Source organism: Numenius arquata, chromosome 10, assembly GCF_964106895.1.
Source record: "Numenius arquata chromosome 10, bNumArq3.hap1.1, whole genome shotgun sequence".
NCBI classification, from domain to species: domain Eukaryota; kingdom Metazoa; phylum Chordata; class Aves; order Charadriiformes; family Scolopacidae; genus Numenius; species Numenius arquata.
This window is the reverse complement of record NC_133585.1, coordinates 30,232,666-30,257,512: the sequence shown is the minus strand read 5'-3', so window position 1 is coordinate 30,257,512 and position 24,847 is coordinate 30,232,666. Positions and strand designations below refer to the sequence as shown.

The 24,847-nt window shown below is 42.4% G+C and overlaps 1 protein-coding gene across 8 annotated transcripts in view; it reads right to left on the bottom strand.

Moving 5' to 3' along the window:
- Positions 1 to 2,422: 2,422 nt before the first annotated feature.
- Positions 2,423 to 24,847, bottom strand: part of ELF2 (E74 like ETS transcription factor 2) — a 38,885-nt gene continuing 16,460 nt past the window's right edge. For 2 of the 8 annotated variants that reach the window (XM_074155223.1, XM_074155230.1), the window contains 6 exons: positions 13,297 to 13,410; positions 12,132 to 12,305; positions 9,708 to 9,794; positions 5,321 to 5,513; positions 4,575 to 4,928; positions 2,423 to 4,138 (listed from right to left, as the gene is read on the bottom strand). In XM_074155223.1, coding sequence (XP_074011324.1) covers positions 3,511 to 4,138; positions 4,575 to 4,928; positions 5,321 to 5,513; positions 9,708 to 9,794; positions 12,132 to 12,305; positions 13,297 to 13,410 — 1,550 coding nt within the window. In that variant the 3' untranslated portion in view covers positions 2,423 to 3,510. Of the gene's footprint in view, positions 4,139 to 4,574; positions 4,929 to 5,320; positions 5,514 to 9,707; positions 9,795 to 12,131; positions 12,306 to 13,296; positions 13,411 to 14,076; positions 14,148 to 20,246; positions 20,540 to 24,847 lie in introns of those variants that run through there. The other 6 variants (XM_074155225.1, XM_074155226.1, XM_074155231.1 and 3 more) reach the window with 6 other exon arrangements.

The window sequence follows — 24,847 nt, the reverse complement described above, 5'->3', positions numbered from 1 at the left end:
CACAATGCAATGCCGAAGGGCTGTCCTTAAGCAGTTATGCTGAAATCACTGCCCGACTGTGACAAAAAGCCTGTCTGTGACTCTCACTAGCAGCTAAATTAAAAAAACAGTGAGGAGTACAAAAGCACAACAAAAAGGGTCTTCACCGTTTGAAGCTGGGTTAAGTACCTTTTCCGTTTCAGTTACAGCGCATCCTCACACAGACCGAGATTCTCACAGCACTTGAGGAACTTCTGCTAAATATCCTCCGGCAGCCAGCAGCGTGTGTGCCACTCACCGGGTGGCCAGGGGAGAGAGCCAAAGGACCATCCCCAGTTCCGTGGCAAGACGCAGCACCGACAGTAACCGGAGCACCTCAGAGCACGGCTGCGAGCTGCCCATCTCACCAGCAGCAGAGTTGTGCACCTTCATTCCTTTCGTTTTTGCCATTACGTGATGAAGTCTTGGCTCTAACTTAAGAGGAGGAGATCATCAGCTGGAGATCTTTGTCTATTTCCAGGAAGAGTTTGTCCCCATTTGACTTCCAGTGTATCTAAATTAGGTGTCGGAAAGGTCTCAACTACAAATACTCCAGAGACAGACATTTCATGCTCTGAGATAACACATCTCTTTCATATACGATCACGTAACAGCCACTTAGAAAAGGATTTCTTAAAGAAAAGACTTAAAATGTGGGTTTAAAAATGCTATTACTTTTTCTCTCATCTTCTAGCTCTGATTCGTTCTACATGCCTTCCTTCACACCGCTCCATTCCCCTTTACCCAGAACATTAGAGCCTCTCAGACTATCAAATCCGTCAACCTCATTGCCCAGTTTCCCCCTGCTTCCCTTTCTGTCCTACCTCTTCTCGGCAACATAATCTTCCTTCTTTCACATTTCCTCCTGTGAAGGAGTCTTTACTCTCTACCCCAGGCCAGAAACACAGCTTATCTGTGTAATGACCTTTGCTTCTTTGGGTTAACTGCTAGCGGAAGGGATTGCTGCCTTCTACATCCCACTTTTTTACCTGCTTCAGCTTGTTCATTCATTTGTTCTTAAACTCTGCTTCCCTGCTTAGAGAATGAAAAATAATCCCCTTTTCAGAAAGAGTTTCAGAGTTACACACACACTGGCCTGGCTGTACTGAGCTATCCCTGCGTTTCTTACCAAAGGGAAGAATGGGGCTTACTGCTAAGAGTCTAGAGGTAATAATTTTTCAGTATTAAAAGTAAAAAAATAAACTCCAAAGTAAGTATTGAATTCTGGTCTCCTCTGTCACTGCTGAAGACCTCCATTCCAGATTTCTGTTAAAATTGCTCCTCCAGGCATGCAGTACTTAGATGGTCATTCAGACTTAAATTACTTCAAGATTACCCAAGCTCCTGCTCTGAAGACTTTCCAGGGCATCCCACTAGGAACTGGGGGTGCCACTGGGCAACCACGAGCTGATGTGCTGCTTCTCCAGTAACTGTTTTAGTGCCAGTGTGGTGTCCATGAAAGCACGGTAAGGTACCCTGCATCTACTTTAAGCCAAACTCTTGCACATGGACCGCAACTATGGAGTAATCCGTGTACTGTGTGTTCTCACCCGAGCTTTTACCCTGTAATAACATATCATGATACCCTTAACCTGTAGTAACGTATCATGATACCCTTAGCTTCAGTGCAATTGCAAGATCTATTTAGATACTTCAATTCTGAAAAAAAAAAAAACCAAACCACCTACCCAAACTCATGTATTTGTGCTGAAGCCAAAATTTAACGTTAACAGTTGGAAATGTCAATGGCAACAACATCTGAAGGACCAGCAGTATAAGTCAGTATTTCTCTTTTTGCACAGTTTCTAGCTACTGGTACTTCCAGGTTGCCTCTATGAGATCATCAGAGATCAGTGCACTGGAGTAGCCAGGTCTGCTCATTTCTACCTTTCCTTTGCAGTGCAGCCTTAGGAAATTAAGGTTTATCTGGAGGAGTAATCGGGTAGTTCACAGAGCTCTAGAAGTTATTGATTCTCAGAGTCGTTTATAAGTCAACCCTGTCTTTTTTGCATTGAAAAAATCAGGAGAGCCCGCAAAGTTATTGCCTGTCAGCTCGAGGGCAGTAACTTCTACTCATTATTCCCAAGCACTCACGTGATTAGCCACAACAGAAGAACACTGCGTATGCTCACCATCCTGAAAAAGCGTAAGAGAACTAGACCCCTGTCAGAAGTTGCCTCACCATCTACCACAAGCTTCTCAGATATGTCAATGAAAAATATTTCAGTGTACTGTGCGAGAGTTGGTCAGCCGTTTGGAGTCCTGGTGTAGTGAGGAGTTCCAAACTTCCACACTGTATCAGCTATCTTAGGCTGAATGCCTGGAAGATTTCAAATAAGCGGAAAAGAAGGTTAATAGGTTGAAAGAAAAAAAAAATATAATAAAAAGCAGACCAAACACCATTAAATTTCATTTCTATATTTCAGTAAAACCTACTTGAATACACTTTGAAACAAGAGTACAACAAAATAGAATATACTTCAAATGTTGAATATACAAACTATTATAGTTCATTCTGAACACTGGTACTTCCCTCTTAACTTCAACTAAAAAAAATTTACAGGTTTAGAACTACCTGACAAAAGCTCATGCTGGGCGTGACCTTTCAAGTGACAGAGTAGAGCTGAAACTGAAATGTATGCATGGATGTCAAGGCTAAGTGAGAGACACAGGCATGTTACAGCAGAAGGCAGAAAGCCTGCTGCTATTTTGTCCACAATTAAGAAATTTAGACAGACTTTTAACTACCATACAAAATATGTTACATGTAATTCTATAACAATACTGTGCTAGGTACAAGATTTTTAAAAAATTTGTTTTAATAAAAAAGCTTTACACAAACAAGCCATTAGCTTATTTCAAGAAAGATAACTGAAAATCAGTCTAAGGCTTTCATTTTGAATCTGCTTAAGCTGTATGATACAAAAATTCCCTCTAGGTCTCTGTCTTCTTTTAGAAGCTCTTTAATCTTCTCCTTTATTTCACATTCTACAACACCTAGTAGCAGAGTTTTTCACATAGCACCAGTTGAGTACTGTGGGCACACAGTAGTAATTGCTGGTATGCATATAAAATGCATCGAATTTGCCATTTGTAACAATGGGACTTTCCTCTTCCCCTGAAAACTAAAAACCAAGGCAAACCTCTCACACAACTCTCTTTTAGTGTTCCAGGTCTTAGTGTAACTTGCTAACGGGTAACGTAGTGAACTGTTTGGTCCCTGTTCAGTCCCTCTATCTTTCCTTTTCCATAGGTTCAGCTGTTTCCCAACTGGAAGAGGCAGTTTATGTCAGTATAACAATGTGGTTCTATTCCCACTGAAACACGGGAAAATAAATTTTTTTCCAGTATGTCTTCAACATATGCATGTTTATTAACATTTCAAAACTCTCCTTTTCGACTTCGTGATCACATCCACTTCCCTCCCCCAATTATGTCAATATATTCAAAACCGTAACAGTCTAGAAGTCCATGCTGAAAGCAACCTATTCTTCATTTCTCGCACGTTATGATTCCTTCTGTTTTCATTGTTACAGGAAGGGCAATAGCTGAGGGCGTGCTAACTACTACTACGTGGGTCACAGTCTTGCTTCCATCCACCGGCTTCTCTTCTTTTACCAGCTGCAGCGTCTTCACTTCACATTCCTGTTTTAAAGCCGCTGTGTCTGGTTTAACTTCTGGACTTTTTATAACTGCACTAATCACCCTGGGAGGAGTCTGGCCAGACGCCTGCTGAGCAGGCACCGATAGTCTCATTACTGGTGTCCCATGAGCTATGGACACCGGGGTTAGTGCTCTAACAGCCAACGGGGTTCCCACAATGTTAATACTTCCTGACCCAGACAGGCCCGTTTTTGTTTGTAACTGACACTGTGTAAGTTGCGTGGCAGGGATTGTAATGATTTTGGCAGGCTGCATTGTGATTTTCTCTCCGTTTTCAGCAGAGGTTGGCATCACAGTAGGGATTGTCTGGATTACTACCTTTGGAGCTGTGGCTGTTGTTGGACTTGTGTTGGTTATTAACGGTGACCCTGCGTTTACTGACTGCACTGCCACGGTTGAGATTTTCTGTCCCAGAGAGGTCATCACAACAGGCACTTGCATTGCCACACGTACAGTCCTGCAAAATAAAGATGTGTGTGTTTAAGCCAAAACACAAGGCACCATTAGAGATGACAACAGGGATTGACAAATCTAGGATTTACAGATTTTAAACTGCTTCTTTACGAGAAAGAAAAAAAAAAAAATCAAAACCACAATCTTTCACGCTTCTAGCAATAGGACTTTGGAAATCTAGCAGCATTCATATTTCTTTTTCCCCCTTCCTCTCTCTACATAATTTTAAAATACACTCAAGGGCAAGCATATTGACAGTTGGCTCTGATCTCATAAACTAGACCTTCACAGTACTCTATCGTGTTACACTGCTAATTGCAAATCAGAAACTATTTCCAACATTTAAAACCTAAACCGAAAAACTAACTAAAAGACAGCTTCCTAACCACAAAATTGCTTGTCATTAGCAAATGATAAGCCCGAGCCACGTTAATACAAACCTGGGAGCTGTTGTTGCTGGGACAGTAGTAGTGGTAGTTGAGGGACGAGATGACGACGTATCATGTGCTGGTGTGGCAATATTCACAACTCTGGTGACTGCTTTTTCTGTTCTGGTACAGCTTAACTGAGAGGAATTTTTTCCTCCGCGTGCAGAGGTTGCTGCTTTTAAAAGGTTTTCTGCAGATAAAGACACTCTTTCCAATGACTTCTCATCTGTAGGCATTGACAAATCTTCATTGCAGGACTCACTTTTGTCATCATCTATGACAACTATATTTTTTGGCATCTCCTTAAACTGATATACGAGCCTCTGTCCCTCAACTTTTGCAAGAATTCCTCTTTGATAGTAGTATCTGCAAGAAAAGTACAAATAAGTAGTAACCAACACAGTGACAGACTTTAAACAAAACCTCCTTCTATGCTAACAAGAAAATCTGAAGTAGCCACAGTGAAACCTACAGTGTGAGAAGGTAAGGAAAAGAAGCTGGCAGAGCACACTGGCAGAGTATTTGAAGGATCTAGCTGAAAAAAACCATGACCTTTTAAATATATACTTTGGGAATTAAATTGCAAATTAACTGGTAACATAAAAAGCAACAGGAACTGCAAGACATGCTTTTGAAACAGCTAAGACAGCAAAAAGGGCAAAGCTTTGAAGATTTCAGAACTGCTGTATTTCTACAGGCAAAATGAAGAATCAGATTTAAAATTATAGTAGATAACTTAAGGATACAAGAGTTTTTACCTCAGAGCTCTTCCCATAGTCTCATAGTTCATGTCAGGTTTGTTTTTGTGTTTTCCCCATAGTTTGGAGACAGCTTTTGAGTCCACAAGTTTAAAGATTCCCTTCTCTCGCTGAGTCCATTTAATATATCGAGGACAAGTATTTTTGTCCTGGAGAAGGTCCAGAAGAAACTCCCATAAGTACGTTGTATTTCCTATAATCAGAAAGAATTTAAATATTAGAAACCCACTTTTAAAGACAACAGAAAGCTTTCCATATATAGGTAACTCTGAATGATATGCATTACAAGCAAATGTTACAGAGGATGGTATGTAATGTAATCTGCACATATTCATTCATTCTGTTACGTTTAGCAAAGCTTCCATAAACATTTACTTTCTAAAAGGAGCTAATCCAAGTGTTCTGCTGTATAGCACAGAAGCCTGCTCAACCCAGCACCCCATTCTCAGCTCTGGAAAAGAAGTGTGGGAGGGCGTTCCAAGTCACTACAACCTACATCTGTTCAGCAGAGGTGGGAGGAGAGCTCAGAATTTTCTTCTTGTATTTGCTTAAAGAGGGAATGGAACTGCAAGTGCATTTTATGACACTGAAGGACGGGAGGATATAAATAAGCAATTTTTAAAAGGCATACAACCTTCAGGAACAAACCATCTCAACTGTGATTAGTTGGCATAACCTTCTGTCCAGGATCTGGGGCTCTGACACTGACAGCCCCTTGTTCTGACCCTTCCCAAATATATGTCACAGAGTGACAAATGTCCTGCCAGTCCAAAAGCTAGTCCAAATTCTTGCTAGAAGTATTGATATGGCAGAAATCCCATGTACCTTTCTGTAATTAGGGGGATATGGAACGAAGTCACAGAAGAAAAATTTAATGTACTTCTCAGGTACTCAAGAGGTGAACCATTTCCACTGGAGGAACGGCAAGATGGGGTTTATGACAGTGACTATTAGGATGGCATAAAATATAACACAGGGGTTGTCTGCACTCTGACTACACCATTTGCATCTAGGAAAAGGGAAGAGAAGTAGAAGAAAAAAAAACAGACCACACTCCAGTTTGTACAGCTGGAGAAGACTCCTCAAGTTATCTGAGAAGGTAGAACTAAGACAGAGCTCCAAGAATAACCTCAGAACTTTAAACCCAATTATCCACTTGATCACGCTTCCAGAGGATGATATGGGCCAAATAAAAACAGTAATTTTTTGTGTATGAAAAAAGGTCATTAATTCTTGAGATTTACTGGCCCAGCACAGCACTTGTTATGCCATGCTGAAGACAATTAAAATACATTAATGCAGCTTACAGACCACTGTTGCAGACTCCAAGAAGTTAGCGATCTTTGAAAAACCTCAAAGGGTAAAAAAAAAAAATTATAGTTTCCATCTTCCAGAAGACCACCTCATAGACAGAGAGAATACATATATTTTACCATATACTCCAGTAACAACAAGTACCGATTCAAAAGCTACCAAAATCCAGCTTCCAGTTGATTTCAGAGACATTTCAATAGGACCTATACAGGTGAAGAGTCAACAAGAGAACTCAGGAATCCTGAAATCATCCTAGATTTTAGGAAATACACCTTTTCTTTTTTTTCCCCCCTTTGCTCCTCAGAAATAGAATCTCTGGGTCCACTGCCAAATGCTGTAGGTCTGCAATAGATTCTTTACAAAAATAAAAGTGGACTTCAGTTATAGGAAGTAAATAGAACTTTCAAGAGAAATCATTCCTTAAAGTGCCTAATTTTTCTGCAGGAATGGTGCTGCTGACTGGGCAGGTTTTTTTCATTTGCCTCGTACTCTATGTTGACCTAAGTAACTTTTTTCCACAGAACGACTATGCAATACCTATACTACTCAGAAGCCAACTACTACTGCCTGTAAGACCCAGTGACGCTTCAGGTAGGCTGCTATGTCAGCTATGGCTGCTATGCATTTAACACAAAAGGCTTATTTTAGTAATGTTTAATACAATTTTGAACCATTTTTAAGCCATTTCTCATTAGAACCAGACTTTCCTAATACTATGAATCCAAGGTTACAGACTCCTAAGGAAGAGAAAGACATGGCTGTAAAATGTATTATCTGAACAGGTTTATTTTTTTGCCACTCTTAAGCATCCATTAAGTCCAGCCTGGGAGAGAAACACGTACTGCACCTTGCTAAGAAGACAGAAGCCTTATTAAATAACATACAGCTCTCACCTCCACTCCTGCAAGGTCTCATGCTAACTAGTACTGTAAGCAGCTACTGAGCTAGACACAATTATTACCTATATTAACTTCAGTACAGAGTAGATTTTGCACAATGAAAGACATTTTTGTGGCTAGCCAATTATTACAGCTGCCAGTTACTTAAGAATGTTAGCGGTCATCTCAAAATAGAAGGATTAATGGCCAGAAAATATGTGAATAATACAAGGCATTGTGCGTATCAATGAATTGTCGCATTGGTACCAGCACCTATAAGGAGAAGCTCAAAGCCAGTTTTGCTCCCTCCAGCTCCCTACACTTTAAAAAGAGTATTTATGCAAATGAAAAACAAAATATGGAAAGAGAAACCATGCCTGCCTAAACTGCCAATCCACTCTGTGAGGACAGAAAAAATACTACTATCTCACTTTAAGAAAAAATATTAAGAAGTCTCCAGTTCCTTCTGTATAAGAAACTGAAAGGCACAATTAAATCAGATTTACAGCTGCTTCACTTTGCACCAGAAAGTATCAGGAATGCACAAAGGAAGGAGCACCTACATGGACAACAAGCAATCCCCTTTCCAAACGTGTGCAACCAGCTGGCCTCCTCCTCCATGACTTAACTCTGCTGACAGTACTGAGCTCTAGGAATAATTCCATTTTTGAAAAACACGCTGCATGTAAAACAGCCTATATTTGCAACTAATTTTTTAAAATAAATAACAAAAAATAAATCCAGTAACAAAGTATTTTGCAGGACATCAACTTAGCATACATTAAGAAAAGGAAAATGTGTTTTATGCCAGTTGTAGTGTAAAATAGGGAAGGTGATACCTCATGAGAACAAAAGACATAACTAGATCATTATGAGTATCCACAGAAATAAATTAAAAGCAAAACAAAAAACAAAGCAGTACCATCTCCCACTTCAGCTATAGAGTGAAATCACCAGTACAGACAAAAACTAGAAGAGACAGAAACACAGGCCTCCCTTCTCGAAGTTATTTGTGCAGCAAACTAGGAACTGGGACACAAGTAATATTCAGGTAATAGAAAGCTGTAATAGTGGAAACAGAATTAGAAAGCAAGCTAAGGAGGCTTTAGGAATACTCAAAAAAAAAAAAAAGAAAATTAAACAAGATGTGCTTTTAAGTACAGCAGGTGCAACGATCTGTGATGTTCATTGAGGTCCACTGCTACGCTCAAATCCAAAGACAGCAACAGCAGCCACTGTAGGGAAGTTTAAATTACTCTTTGTGCTGGTTTTTGTGAGCTAACATCTGCACGACGTCAGTCCCATTCTTCCTTGCCCTACTGAGAAACATGACTGCTCAGGAGCTGTACCCAGATAAGGAATTATGTAAACAGCAGAGATCTTGCTTTCAAACAAATCCCCCAAAAATAGTGGAGCTGACTGCTGCACACTCTTTCAGCTAGCATGCTGCCACTGAAAGTCACTAAACTTTGTTTCTCCTAGCCATAGCAACATCTCCAAACAACTTCCAGTGTGGTAAGTGGGGAAGAGGTCCTCATTTTTCACCTATAGCCAGGGGATGAGCTGATACACTGCACACCAACTCAAAGGTAACCTGTGAGCAAATGCCCTACCTCTGTCTCCTGCTGGGTGAATAGCAGGGCCTTGGAGTCCAAGAAAGCACCCACTATTTATCAGGAGAAACATTAGGAAAGCACCACTCTCCTGCACAAAATCCCTCACTCAACCATGAAAGAAACGTATCATCATTTGGTTTCCCCTGAAGCCAAAATGAATCTATTAGTCAAGCAACATATTCCCACTGAAATTTGTGAATCCACTAAGAAAACCATCGTCACTACAAACACCCATAAGCTGCTCCTACTTGAGAACAAGCCTATCAGCAGTAACTTAACAAATTATGCGTCTAACAGTAAGTTACCACACAACACAAAAGACAGCACAAGTCAATAAACACAAAAATCAAAAAGCCTATTAACTGCAGAGTGTATTACAGGGCACTTCTAGAGCAGTTCCACACATCCTTGTGCTAGATTTTGTACAGAAACATTTGAAGACATCAAATAAAATTAAAGCTCTAATGAAGACAGTAGAAACTCGTCCACCAAACTTTCCAAGATGTGCGTATTTCCTGTGACAGATATAATAAATACATACTGCATAATTTCAAAGACTTGATAAATGGAAAAATATACCTTTGCCTTCTCTAGGTTTCTTCTTTATACCTAGATCTGGAGACCCATCAGATATAGTCGATTGTTGGGTCTTCGGTTTACGGCCTGCTGCACATAAAACATGCAGGGGAAAAAAAAGTATTAATCATATGCAGAATAAAAGTATTTTATAGTTCGGCTTTGCTGAAAGAAGTAATTCATGTATTTTTTCCCCTGCAATTTCCTTGCTACAGGTATGGATAAATTTAAATTCTTAGATTACTACTACTATATTTGGTTACTTATTTCATAGGCAGATTTAACTCAATTTCAGACAAGTTAACGGCAGGTGAGGTGAGGTGTACAAAGTAAAACTTCAATTTCTCTTAGTCCAGTGTCTGTTTTACTGTGAAATATATTATTTCTCCTGCTTTGTTTTTGGCATTCTAGCATGGGTGTGGATCAAAGCATCAGAAATTTTACTCTTGAAATCATAAACATTCATTTTCACCTTGCACCTGTCCATTAAAAGCTATAGATAAAAGCTTCCACTGAGCGTGAGTGGTGCCACACAAGATTCATGTATGGCAGAGCATTAATCTGGCTACAAAACAGCACCCGCAGCCTCAGTGATGCAGGAGAGTGGTGCTGGAAGCCTTCCTGCATCACAGCCCCCTCCTGCCTGCTGCCCAGGCATGGGGCTGCCCTGCCCCAGCTCCCTGTGGGCTGGCAGGGCTCCCACACGCCTCCTCCGACCCTCCGCCTGCCCTGGCCAGGAGGCTTAGGAGGGGACTCCTCCTCAGGTGGCAGGCTCAGAGCCGCCTACCTTCCCATGCCAGGGAAATCCTCTCCCAGTAAGACCTGCGGCTTCTTCATCCTTTCACACTTCAGTGACACTTTTACTCAAGGTAAACAGGTCAAAGCAGGGAAGAGGATCATACCCCACGGCAGCAGGCTATCAACAGCACATGCTTCTGCCATCGGTTAAAATCAAGCAGCAACAATTAACTCTCCTACCTCAGGCACAAGAGCATTAATTTTTGCTGATGAACAATGTTCTTCATTGAACACGGAATTTCAAAAGGTATTAATTACGAAGACCAAAGTTATGGTTCTGTAACTACGGCTGAATGACCTTACATGCTTAAAAGAGGGGATTTGGGCTCTGTAACAGGAAAAAAATATTTACAAAATAACCTTTATAAAATTTCAGAGCTTCCTGAGCATAGCCCTGTAATGCAATCTGCCCAGTAATGACCATTCAGACAGACAGTGGAATAGATAGAAATAGTTTAAATCCAGTGTACGACTACAGCTATGGAAAAACTTTAATCGTAATTTTCTTGCTTACATAATTTGCAGTAGTTACAGTTATCTGTTATGTGTGTATGTTCTTATTAAATCTAAAATTCATAGATCTTAGATTTCTATCACCTTATCACTACATTGCAATTTTTTTCCTCTACATTACAAGTAAATATTGCATCTTAGCATGTCTGGCAGCTCTAATAAAACAATATTGCTATAGTTATGTGAATTGTATTGACGCCTGTAAGAAAGCTGCTAGACCAGAGAGAAACCTCACCAGGTGCCAACCTCTCATTTGGTAGCTGAATGCTTCAAACTCAAACACTGCTCTGAGTAGTTTCTTCTCCAAGACATGCCAATCAGACAAATAAGATACTTTTCTCACAAGGAAGATCTTGTACTGATTTTGTAAACTCATTTATGTTTTTGTAAGTTAGTATTCACCCTGTCATTTCATTGGAAGATCCCCAAGTCTACCTGCTCTCCAAATGTATCTGCATTTCAAACACCAACAGTTACCTACACAAGTCCTCTTTGAATCCTTCTCTACCCTTCCTCCCCTTTGTAAACCATGCTTAAAAAACCACAACAACAAAGACACCACTTTCCTTTACGGCTTGGCAAAGCCCACTCTCTTGCTACTTTTTTTCTTGTTGCAGACTCATTTTCTAAAAACTCACATTTCAGACTCCAGTCAGTCTAATCATATGAGCAGCAAAATCAGTTCATCTAACCTGCCTTCCAATATCTGAAGGGAGCCTACAGGAGAGCCAGAGAGGGACTCTTTGTCAGGAAATGTAGTGACAGGACAAGGGGTAATGGTTTTAAATTGGAAGAGGGGAGATTTAGATTAGATACCAGAAAGAAATTCTTTCCTGTGAGGGGGGTGAGGCACTGGAACAGGTTGCCCAGGGAAGCCGTGGATGCCCCATCCCTGGAGGTGTCCAAGGCCAGGCTGGATGGGGCTTTGAGCAACCTGCTCTAGTGGAGGTGTCCCTGCCCATGGCAGGGGGGTGGGACTTGATGATCTTTAAGGTCCCTTCCAACTCTAACCATTCTATGATTCTAACCTATCTCCACCAGTACCAACTGCATCATCTGCAGCAGTGCACATCAGAAATAAATTTTGAGACTGCAGCCATGAAGAGCCATACAAACCTTTTTTCTTTTTCATTGGTTCGTGGATATCAGGGGAAGTTGCAACAGGAGATGCATCCATTGGTTCAGATTCCTCTGTTGATACCTCCACCACGGTTTCTGTGATCACGTCAGGTCTCATGGCCGCATGGATAAATTCTGGGGTTGACACACAAGGAGGGACAAAAACTTCCACTATGAGGGAAGAAAAAAAATTTAAAAAAAAAAAAAATAAAAAAAAATCTGATGAGGTTTCTACCTGATTATTTTAAGTATGTTACACTAAGTTATTTTAAACAAAGCATATGCAATAGTATAGCAAAATTCTGCTCCAACAACCTGTGACCTAGAAAATCAATTCCCAAAAACATGCATAGTTGCAGTATTGTTTGGCATAAGACAAGTATCACACCGATATTCCTTAGAACCAAACTCAACTTCAAATGAAACAAATTAGAGCTTAATCTTTCATCCTTATTCCAATCTCCATTTCTTATTTCGTAGCTTTTGGGTTTCAGTTTCACTATTACTTCCTCCAACATATACTAAGTAACTTCAGAAAGAACACCAAATTAAAAGTAATCATCAAGTTGTTTTTTTTTTTTTAACTGATGACACTTTGCAACACAGTGTATTCAGATATTTTTTCTAAAATAGAAAAACAGGTAAAAATACTTTTCCCTTAAAATAACTCTTTATTTTAGCAATTAAAAATGGCAAACCCACAGAACCACAGAATGGTTGAGGTTAAAAGTGACCTCTGGAGATCATCTGGTCCAACCCCCTGCTTGAGCAGGGCCACCTGGAACTGGATGCCCAGGACCGTTTTCAGATGGCTTTTGAATATCTCCAAGGATGGAGACTCCACGGCCTCTCTGTGCAACCTGTGCCAGTGCTCAGCCACCTGCACAGTTAAAAAGTGTTTCCCGATGCTCAGACAGAAAAGTTCATTTTAAATGTGTCGCTACTCAAGGATCTCTACCCCACAACATCTGTCAGACAAATGATTTAATCTGTAAGTATGCTCATCACAGGGCGGAGAAATAACATTAAAAAATCAAACAAATCAGTAATTTTGAAATAAGCAAGTGAATGTTTTAAACGACATACAGAAGCAGGTTTCCTAATTTGCTTGTTTTACTAATTAGTGGAAGGAGAAATGGCTCAGAAACTGTAGCTGACATACCAGGACTCCTGGCATCTCTCAGGCAGGTAGGAGACTCCATATGAAGCAAGGCCTCTGCAGCTTCAATTGTCTTATCCGTGCAGTGCACATTACTTCCATGAACTGATGCTTCCACTGTAGAAGGATTAAAAAAAAAATAATAATGAGAACACGAGATTAGATTTCTGGTTCACAACCAAGCTCCTCATTTCTGTGAGGCATTCAAGAGTTTACAGAAGCAGACTTCTGGGATTTGTCTTCTGCCTTCAAGTTAACCAGAACAAACCAGACTGTAATGAGGATGGTTACAAACTAAAACAGCAGAGCAGGGAAGTAGTACCATTTCCAACTACTATCCCATTAAAATCTAAAGGTGACCTCTCTTCCAATTTTCGGTCTATTTGGATATATATGTATGTATGTTCACAAATACAAAATTAGTTCGCAAAACAGATATAACCAGTTTAATTTTCTGATATTAAAAATTACTGTGAGTGGGGTTTAACAGGTTTCGTTGTTAAAAAACAAAACACAAAGCATAACAAACACTATGCAGGGCGTTTTTTTAAGTGATAACTAAGGAAGAAGGTAAAAATATCTCTTTTTATCAAGTTCTGAAAGTTTATGAAAACTAAGTAATAAATCAAAATTAATTTGAAGTTAACTTCAACGGAGCACATTTAAGTTTGATACAGCACAGATCACAGCAACTCGAACGCAGCAGCAACACTAAAAAAAAAAACAACCCAACTTGTCAATTAAAACTACAATCCTATTCACAGCCAACTCTATATTTCTCACCCTTTTAAAGGTTTTTAAAAGCAGAGACTGCAGAAACACCTGTTGCACATCATCCACACTCTGGCTAAGGTACGCCGGCTCTCTCCAGTTGCTCTTTCCATTTATGGCCATCTGCTCAAAGCTGAACCGCTCCAGCCAGGCAGCCAGCAGCCCAGGGAATCTATCTTTAGCGTAAGCAGGGTCACCTATCTCCAGCGTCAGAGAACTAAAGAGGATTCGGTAATAATTCTCTAGGAGAACTTCAAGGCACCTATCCTGTTACTGAAAACAGGATACTAAGAAAGAACTTGACATTTGTTTAGTGAAAAGCGGGGAAAATACTGCTAGCCTTGCTTCTGACTTAAGAAAACATGAGAATACAAACAGAGTCATGTGGGCACACAAGGGGAAAAAAACTTTCCAGCCAATTGCAGTTTATTTAAACGCAAGGATTAAAAACTTAAAAAAACTACTAGCTAGCAGAGTAAACAAATAAACCAGAAGTCTAAAGCCAACGAAATCTGGAAGATGCACAAATGCGAAATTCTGGGCAACTGAAACATCTCGCTGAACCAGCCCAGCTGCCCACCCGCTGGCTGGCGCTGGGATTCCCACCACAGCCCTCTCCTGGGATGCTATTTAGGGGGCTTTATCTTTTGGAATAGTAAATGCCTGATAAAGCTGGCATTCCAGCACCACTGCTCCAGGCTGGGAACAACAAAAGCCTACCTAAGAGCACAGGAAAACCAAGCCTACCTAAGAGCACAGGAAAACCGTACTAAAGGAAAGGATCTCTATTGCACCCTCTGTCCCTTGGATAATTGGTAGCAATCAGCAGGAGTTTTGCACCCTGAGCCCTTTCCCCAGCTACGGGTCCCAGGTGCTTCCCATGTCTGTTTCTTTCCCAAGCATCAGTCTGGGGGTTTCCCGAGTTGGATCTGCACTGAAACTAAGTAGCCCTGCAGGAAACCCTCTTCCTAAACATTTTTCTTTTTAAAGAGAAGGTTCAGTCGCACAGAAATCCATGACTAAGTTTCCCCTTATCTACTGGATAAAACTTTCCACTGATCATCAGAATACAGGAACAATATTCAGCTAGTCGTTATAAATGTATCAATTCTACACCAATACTGAAATTAGAAACTCCAAATCAGCATTTCACATATTATTATTCCAAAGTATGAAAAAGGATTTAAAGGTCAGCAAAGCTTTTCCACCAACCCCTCTGCCTCCCCCGCAGCAGAGAGCTGCACAATTTTCATTTCTGTTTCTGCTAGTTACCATTTTTAGGACAACTAGTTAGCTTGCTTCTGTGTAGATACCAGGTTCAGTACATAAAGGACTTCTATAAAGAAACTCAAAGAACAGTTGTCAAGTTTCAATTGTAAGAGCATACTGAATCAGCTTATTCAAGTAATGTACTCCTAAATCCTTAATAGCATATAAAATATTCCTACTTTTGTATTCAAAGTATTTCCTACAGGGAGCAGTTCTGATGCTACACCACAAGTAAGAGGTACTCAGCAGAGAGCAGGAAAGAGGCAAAAAAGATATCTGAAAGCCATCTTCACACTTTATTATGGCATCCTGCTGAGGGGCTAGAGCGGAGGGAATGGAGATGCAACATCCCCCAGCATTAGGGACTAAGGCTGCAATAGCCTAACAACAGAGGCAAGGAGCAAAGGAACCACCCAACCTAAGCAACCTTTCCACTTCCAATAAAAATAGCACTATCTACTCCTCAAAAGCCTCTGACATTTTAAAATACAAACTTCACAAACGTTTTTCCAACATCAGTTACTTAAGACTCCACTAAAATCGCCACCTAAAAAACATCAAGCAAAAAATAGTAACACTTCTGGCTTTAGCTGGAACACACATGCCGTCTGTCTATCATGACAGTTAACAAACTAACCTAACATTGCCAAAAAGCCATCTATTAAAATACTTACTAAAATGAGTGCTATTACCAAGTTTGAAGTCTTCTCAGCTAGCTACATTCTCTTTTTGCCAGTCCGTGCTTTTAGCCTCAGAAGCGTTTGTCTACCCAGTGAGAGTTAGGAGTTCCCAGCTGTGCTCAGGAAACATTACTGCACCAACACATTTGGAAAAGAAAAGTGCAAATTCATATCCCAATACAAATTTTACATAAAGTGCCTTTTTGCCATGCTAGAAAATGTCTAACTAATAGAAGACAGCAAGTCAGAGTGCTCAGTCTGGAGGTGTGATACTGATGAAAAACACAGCTAGGAAAGATATCCCAAAAGATGGAGTGGGTGAACAGGTCCTCTCAGAGAGGGGATGGGAGAAGGGAAAACCAGGCAGCTGTTCTTGCAGATAACTAGATCAAGTGTCATCAACTAAACTATGCTGGAATCACAACCCTTGCCAGCACTTCTCGCAATAAAGACAGAGGGGAAAAAAGCAAACCAAAGGAGTAGGATTCTGCGATTAAAAAAAGCCAACTTCAGTCAAAAGCCATCACCACAGAAATCACTGGCAGTTATTTACTATGCAGTACCTTTCAGGCTCGGAAAGCTCGTGCCATACAAACATACATCATCACAGCAACCTCAGTCTTCTCTCAGTGCATCCAAGGTTGTGATGCACAAGCGCAGTATCACAGTGAGCAGAAAATTTTCTAGCCAAAGAATGTGTGACCCATTTCTTTAAAAATGCCCAATTCACAAATTTTCTGCTATATTTGTACTATGAACGATGGTACCACTGCGCACAATATACAAGACTCCCAAAGCTAAAATAGATTGTGTTGCTTGAGTAAACAATTTAAGACATAGCTCTGTTACTTTATATACTCATTTCAGGAAGAATATCACTTGCCCAAATGAAGTAAAGTAGTTTATGCAGATAGAAGTAAGTTTTCCAGGCTTTGGTAACCAAGTAACACGAGAACTGCCATTTACCAACCAAGAACACATCAGAGCTGTAACACCACCGCTTATCTTTTATTCTTTTAAACCAAATCTCATCTTACTGTTGTTATGAAGAAATCTGATTACTTGGCACTTTAAAATAGTTCATTAAAAAAGTTTCTGGTCTGTTTTCAGAAAAATAAATCCTCTTAGTAAAAAAAGTAATTTTCATTTTTAAAATGTAAACAGCTAACTACGCTAGTTGATATCTATCTTCACTGTTGACCTAATGTCTTCTAGCTCCACTTTCTAAACAAATAGGGTGCACAGTAGATTATTCAAGGCTCTCAACAGCTGTTACAAAATACCAAACTTGGTAATTAAGTCTGACAGGGCTGTGCTTTAGCTTTACAGAAGAGAATACTGGCAACATATCCATTTTGAAACAATGCCCCCAGTTTTAACATAAAACAAGAGTAACAAAATGAATTAAAGCAAGCGATGAGAGGGAAAAAAATGGACTGACATTTTCAAAATGGTACTTTTCAAAACTGCGATACAGCTCCCCTCTCTTCATCTGAAGAGCTATCAATGCCTGCATCTACAAGGTCAACACTTAACTGTAGCACCTGATTTACAATAGCTTATCCTTTAATACTATCAGGCAACCAAAGCAATACTTTAATGAAGAATTCACAATTCCAAGCATGGAACTCAGTCAAGAGTGACTACACATACGCTAACAGACCTCATTAAAGTTTATTGGCATTCACATGCTTGTTTTATCTCAGCATTCAAAAGACCACAGTAAACAGCAGTGGAAGGTAGTAACAGTGCTTAAGCCATGGTTTAATTAAAAACAGTTGAACTGCCCATACAGGTAATACCCAGAAATCTTTCTGCATGTAACACTTGACTGGAAAAGAGGGCATTTTTCAGTTTACTGCTTGTTTTATGGCAGACATTTGTTCAGAAACAGAAGAACAATTCCTTGGGTTTTTTAGTATTTCCCTAAGCCTGGCTTTTTTCGTTCAGAAGACTTTCAGCTGCATACAATTTAAGGACGATACATAACCCACTGCATATCCCCGATCAGCAACGAAGATGAGAGCAATCGTCTCAAACCACTTGTTTCCCTGTGAGCCATATGTTATCAGCCCAATACTGAGAGAAATATTAGCTACAAAGCCAAACCATATCTTTGTAAAGTCATTTAGGAGTTGCTCTTACAATGAGCAATTAAGATAACCTTAAGCAGTAACAATTTTGGTCCAGCTTTCTTCCCACAGTTACCAAACACTCTGAAGTTTTCTCAACACTGAGGCCAGCAGCCACAGGAAAAGGCAAAGTATAATTAATATAATCCCTCAGGATAAAGGATTCCTCTCTTAAATCCACGTGATACCATCTACATACATAAATAAGTAAACAGATATGGTATCCTGATAGTATGATGATGGGAATACTAGACGTGTGTAGGTATCTGTATCCCTCACTGCAATGCAAATATCAAAAAAAAAAAAAAAAAGAATTAAGTCGGCTGGGCTACGGACATCAGAAGAGCAATACAAAGGTCATTTTTATTTACCTACGGGTTGGCTCACAAGCAATCTAGTTACACTGACTTAAGAAGCTAGTGACACAATAATCATCAACTTAAACGTCCTCTATTCATTGACAATCAAAATTAAAAACCAACCAACTGAAATCTCCTGCAGCAGTGAGCCCTGCAGAAATTGGAGATGTGTTCTACCAGGAAAGTGAAGCTGTCTTCTCCATCCTACACAGGAGATTGTCTAAATGCTTATGAAACGCTCTGCTTTTTCTGTTCTGCAGCAGAAAAGTTCTTTGCTGGGGGGCGGAGGTGGTAGCTCTGTGTGTGTCTGGGGTTTGTTCCCCTCCCTCCAGAAAACCCTGGATGTTTTTCCCCATTAAATAAGATAAACCGTTATGAAGATTAGCTGACTTGTCGTGTGTGTGTGTCCCCTTTTTTAAAAGGGTCTCTTAATACATTGGTAAATGACAGAGCATTTACCTTTAGTGTATGTTGATGCTCATACAAACCTACTGCCGTGTCAATGCAAACCCAGTATGAAGGTATACTCTCCATTAGTTTGTGTCCAGGCACTATCCACACAACTAATTATTAATTATTAATACAGTGCTAGACGCTGTACTGCTGCCTACGATTTCCAAGGACAACTTCAAAAAGTTGAGCTCCACGTTGTAAAGACCAAAATAAAATCACAGCCGGTGCGACTTCAATTAAAGGTTTGACATCGTATTTGTGTTTTCGGGCTCCTGTTTTCTCCAGGGCTGACGTTAAAACACAAATCCCGGGATCACCGGAGCGTCCCGTTGTTACCAGCGGCACATTTAACAAAACCGAAAGAGGCCAAACCGTGCCCGGTTCTGGACACGTCCCCGACAAGGTACCAGAGCTCGGGTAAACGGCCCTTGTCCCAGCAGCGACCGGGGCTCCCGGATTGTGCGGAGGAGCGGCCGAGAGCCCTGTCCGTCCCCCTCCCGCGCCGGGAAGGGCGGCCACGTGCGGCCCGCCACCGGCGGCGGCGCCCCCACTTCCGTGTTTACACTCCGCTTCCCTCCAATTCCGTGCGCGCCCCGTCAGCGCCGCGCGGAGCCGCCGCTCCGCCGCCCGCTCATTGGCGGACGCTGCGCCCCGCCCCACCCCGCCGCCCTCCACCCGCCAACGGCGGCGGCCCCCATTGGCGCGCAGGGGGGGCTGGGACACACACACACACACACACACACACACAGAGGGACGCGCCGCTTCCGCTACGCACCGCGCGTGGGGGAGGGGGCTCCCCCGCCGCCGGCCCCCCCCCCCCCCATCGCCCCGCACACGTGGGCCGCGGGCGCCTCCTCCCGCCGCAGAGTTTAAAAGGACACCGGGGGGGGGGGAAGACCGGGCCGCGGCCTGCCCGCTCAGCCGGCGTGGCGGCGGCGGGAGGGAGGGAGGGAGAGGAGGGCCGGGCCGGGGGAGGCGGGAGGACAACAATCTCGCACACACACTTCCTGGTTCTCGCCGCGGCCGCGCAAACCCCGCAAAAACTCCTCCGCCCGCCCCGCCACAACTTCCGCCGCCGCGGTACCAAGGGTAGCGGGACCGCCCGCCTCGGGGGCAAGTGCCGCCGGTGCCGATGGCCGCACGCCGGGCCGGCGGCTACCAAGGTGATCACTTCCTGATTGCCCTCCATCGCTTCCCCGTCCGCCGCCGGAGCACGGCGTGCGCCACGGCTTCCCCACCGCCCTCCTCCACCCGCCCTCCTTCCCCGCTCCCGCCGCGGTGCCGCTTACCGGCCCGGATGAGGAGGTCGAGCTGGTTGGTGGGCCCCTCATGCAGGGACGTCGCCATGTTTACGCTGCCGGAACGGCTTCACATTGACCGGCGAGCGGGCGGCGGGGGAGGGAAGGAAAAGGGGAGGGGAAGGGAAAAGGGGAGGGGGAGGGAGGCGGCGGCGGGGACGCGCTCCCGGCGGGGCGGCGGGCAGGGCGGCGCGGCGGGCACGGCGGCGGCGGGAGCAGCGGCGGCGGCGGGAGCGCTTCCTGCGGGGCGGCGCGGCGCACGCGATCCTTCCGCCGCCGGCCTCAGACAGGAAGTGCCGCGCCGGCACTTCGCCGCCGCCGCAGCGCGGGGCCGCCCGCGGGCGGGGGGAGACGCCGGGGCCCCGCCGGACGCCCAAGGCAGCGCTTCCCCGCCCCGTCCCGTCCCGCCGCCTCGCACGGCCAGTGGGGAGAGCGGGACCGGAGGCGGCCGCAGCCGACCCGGCGCGGGCAAGGAGAGGCGCAGATCCCAGCTCAGCCGGTCGCCCCGGCGCAGCTCCGCCGCCTTCCCCCCCCCGCCACCGCGCACCGATAAAGCCCCTTCTCGTGGCAGCGCTTCTCTCGGTATCAGCCTGATGGTCCCCACGCTGGTAACCACGAACACACTTGACAAGTTTTCTCCTTGGCAAATTCCCGGGCTACCAACTCTAGTCGGTATTTTTGGCAGAAAACTTCAGCCTTTCTCGAATGCAATGCCTCTCGTCTCCCTGACTCCAAGGGAAGTTTAGGTGCCTTTTCCAGTTAGCCAGAGGCCTCACCCTTCACCAAATCTAGCAGATTTGTGGGGGAAAAAGAGGTTGCACTGCCTTCTTAATTAAAAAGACCCAACAACATCACCACCACATTTTAGGGTTATGTCACTCACTGCTTTCCCTGCCAGGCCTCCGGCACGCAGTCACCAGAACGTGTGCTCCAAGCTTCCCAGCAGAGCCTCTGTGCTGCTCGTTCCCAGGGTCAAACCAGAGCTGCACGTGAAGAGCAGCTGTGCCAATTAAAGCAAAGCGTATCCTACACGGAGCTACACATGGAGATAATGAAGGAGCTCCTATGCATTAACGCCACACACACCTGGACAGGTCTATATTCTTAAGGCTTTACGACAAGGATTGAGCAACCACTTACTGCCCAAATAGACTTCACTGTACGCTACAGCTTCACAGCTCCACCAGAAAAAAAGTGAAGGGCACCAGCCCTGACATCTGACAATCAAGACTGTCTCTCCCCCTCTCAAGTTTTAGGAGTCCTAGGGTCTAGATCACAAGCAAGAATTGAGAAGCATTTTTCCCCAGCACAGAAATCACAGAATTGTATCCAGCATGAATCGCTTCCAACTGGTAACTTCACTACCTCAAACTTTTGACAGCTCATACTCCTACTACAACTCTCAAGCCTTTTTAGGGATACAATTTAATGATCATACTTGTATATACACAACTAAAAATTCAGGCATTTTGTAGACTTCACTCATCTGTTCCTGGCTGCAAGGAATTAAATTTGTTCATCCTCTCATTAGATAATGAACAAGACCTGCAAGCGAGATTGCCCATTCTCACAATTAAGCTGTGATATCTAAAGGTAGCTCTGTGCTAAAGTTTTGCCAGCCGAGCTCTTTCCAGCCAGAGGCATGGACAAAAAAGGCACTCTCCAGCCAGCTGTGATGGTACAAAGCTCTCATGCAGAGACAGCTCTGCCAACAGCAGGGCGCTCCTGTCAGCTTACGTTATTCAGAGAGGTGGAATAACAGTGTTAACAAGAATTCCTTCTGTCAGTGTATTTCCACTAGGGGACTCTGCTGTATTCTCCAGCAGAAATTTTTCTAGCGGAGACAAGCCCAAGGACAAGTAAAGGCATTTTAAGTAGGCATACATTTCACTGTTCAATAAAACTTCATTAAAACATTCTCAAATTGAAGTGAAAACCTCATGCAGCGTATTTGAGCAACACCATAGATTCAGCTTACATACCGAGTACTGAAATAACTGTGTATTCCCATTGCTTTGTCTTGTGTACCTACTGTTGTTAAAAAAAATCATAATTTACCCACGCTTCTCTGCACGCAGTTAGGTCTGCAGCAATAAAATACAGTTAAAAATAGTTTGTCAGTTTAGAGCCAGATCAAAAGGTGCACAGAGACACTGAACACCTCTGAAGATCCAGACCGGTGTCAACAGGAGTTCAGTTAGATCCTTTGGAAAAGATACATTCGTAGTTTGCTGCCTTACTGTTCGCTAAGTAATTCAGTGAGGATTGTTTACTGATTGCAACTTCCAGTCACAAACTGGAGTGTTTGACTCATATCCAAGTTGTTCTCTCTATCCCCTACGGGCAGAATGAAGTGTTGCCTAAGATATGTGGACTCCTTGAATAAGTGCATTCAAGTAATCTGCGTGTGTAACTTTTGACAAACACCATGTGTCCAAAATGAATAAAAAAGAAGTATAAAACGTCAAGCCCTTGGTTTAATACTGGTTTTCTAAGCAGCATGTATTTGCTACTGCAAGCACAGACTTAGCACAGCGTTTGCCAACTCGCATCAAATGGATTCGAACAGCTGCACACGTTATTCTGATTCTTCGCCCTCTCTGATCGTAGACAGAGAGTGTCACTGGATGCCCAAGGGATTCCAGTCAGCTGAAAAAAAAGGCCAAGCCTATGCACTTTCAAGATTATAATGTAAGCAACTACAATAAATCTATGAAGTTATCATTTCAACCTGTGCCCAACTTATTTATACTAGTATTAAAGCATAATATTGTCTTTAAGGATGAATGTAATTTTCCCCAAACTTGCTGTAGTTCCATCTGTTTAATTTATATGATTTCCAGTATTTCATGGTGAACACTAATTGATTTGCCATGCTAATAAAATCTTACTATATCAGGGAAAAAAGACAATCACAAGGGGAAAAAAGTAAACATGCATTTAACTGTTTAATCTCTTTTAAAGCCTCCTTTCTAGGCAGAAGGCTAACAAAGAGGGATACAAAATCTACTCAAGAGAGTGGTGGGTGGCCCAACAAGGCAAGAAGTATTTACTATAATGTAACAGGACCACATGAAATTATGTTACATCTACCAACTGCCAGGGGAGAATAAAAAAAAGTCAACATGTTCTAAATACGCAGGAAAGCTACCACTCAAAGCTATGCTTGTGACACACAGGAATGTAGGAAGTCTAAGTCTTAAGGAATTTAAAGACAGTAACAAGTAATCATGTTTTCATCTGACGGCACCTCCATGCCTGTGCACCTCACAGTCTTTGGTAATAAGGCACTTAGACAACAGGAATTGCATCTCCCTATCTGTATAAACACAGGAATAAAATCTCTATCAGCTCATGCCTTCTTGTTAAGGGATATGGACAACTTTGTTCACATTAAAGGAAATAAGCTTCACCACTTCTTTGCTACTTAGTCACATCCAGAAGCTGGATGTGATTAATTGCATGCAAGACAACGGATGTAGAAATTCAAAATATGAAAAACTAGAAGGTTTCGGCAGATTTGCCAAAGTGCATGCGAGTGGGATCATCAAGTATCTTAAGCATTTTTCTCAAACAGTCCCGAAAACTCATACACAGCATTCAGTGCCTATAGAGGAATTGTCAGTCTCCTCTCTGATAGTCCCCTATGCAAAGTTGCCCTTCCCACAATTCTGACAAATACGTTGAAAACATTCTCCAGTAATAGACTATGGTTTCTCTTGGAAAACTATTTCACAAGCTTTATAACTTGAAATGCTACAAGTACAACCTTCCAATGGTACCTTTTTCCTTCACTGACAGCAAATGATGAAGCAGAAAGAAAAAAAATAAAATGTGTATTTAATTACTTTTAGTCACAGAGGATTCCAGTTGTATTCTAGAATGACAAAGCTTCCCTGGGAAAAGGCACTTACCATAAAGCAGTTACTTATTCTTACAGAGGTGGTTTGCTTGACTTCATTTAAGTAAGTAGTCAAGGGCAGATGGCAATCTATCCAAGGGTAGTATTTGCAGCCTACATTAGAAATCGCAAATGATAACAGAGGAACAATATCGAAATGCCAACCAAGCTAAAAAGCTTCTAGTAACCTCAGAAGTCTCGGCATGTCGTGTCCCGACAGCCAAAACCACCTACGAATTTTAAATAGTTACAGAAAGCTCAGTTTTGCCCAAGATGCTGAAGAAATTCACAACTAATAATTACAGAAGTAGTTGCTGCCCTCAACAGCAGGCTATCAAACTGTTGATAATTATTACTGCATTGCAAGGGTAACAATACAAAGAAACATTTTTAACAGTTTGATTCCAGAAACATGCAAGAAGATCCATCAGTCTCCTTTAGCAGCACATCAGCATAATCATTAGCATCAACTGTGGATTCCACTGTAGAAAACTGCAAAAGTAATAGCAAAATAACCACAAAGCGTCCATGGCAATTAGTGATTCCACACAGAAAAACAAGTGTATTCTCAGGATTTGACACTACCTTTGACAAACAGAAAAGGAGTTACTCAAAATATCAGGTGTCTACATTCCAGCATTATTACTTGTGAATGTGGAATAAGAAAACTTGGCTACCTCAAAAAAAACCC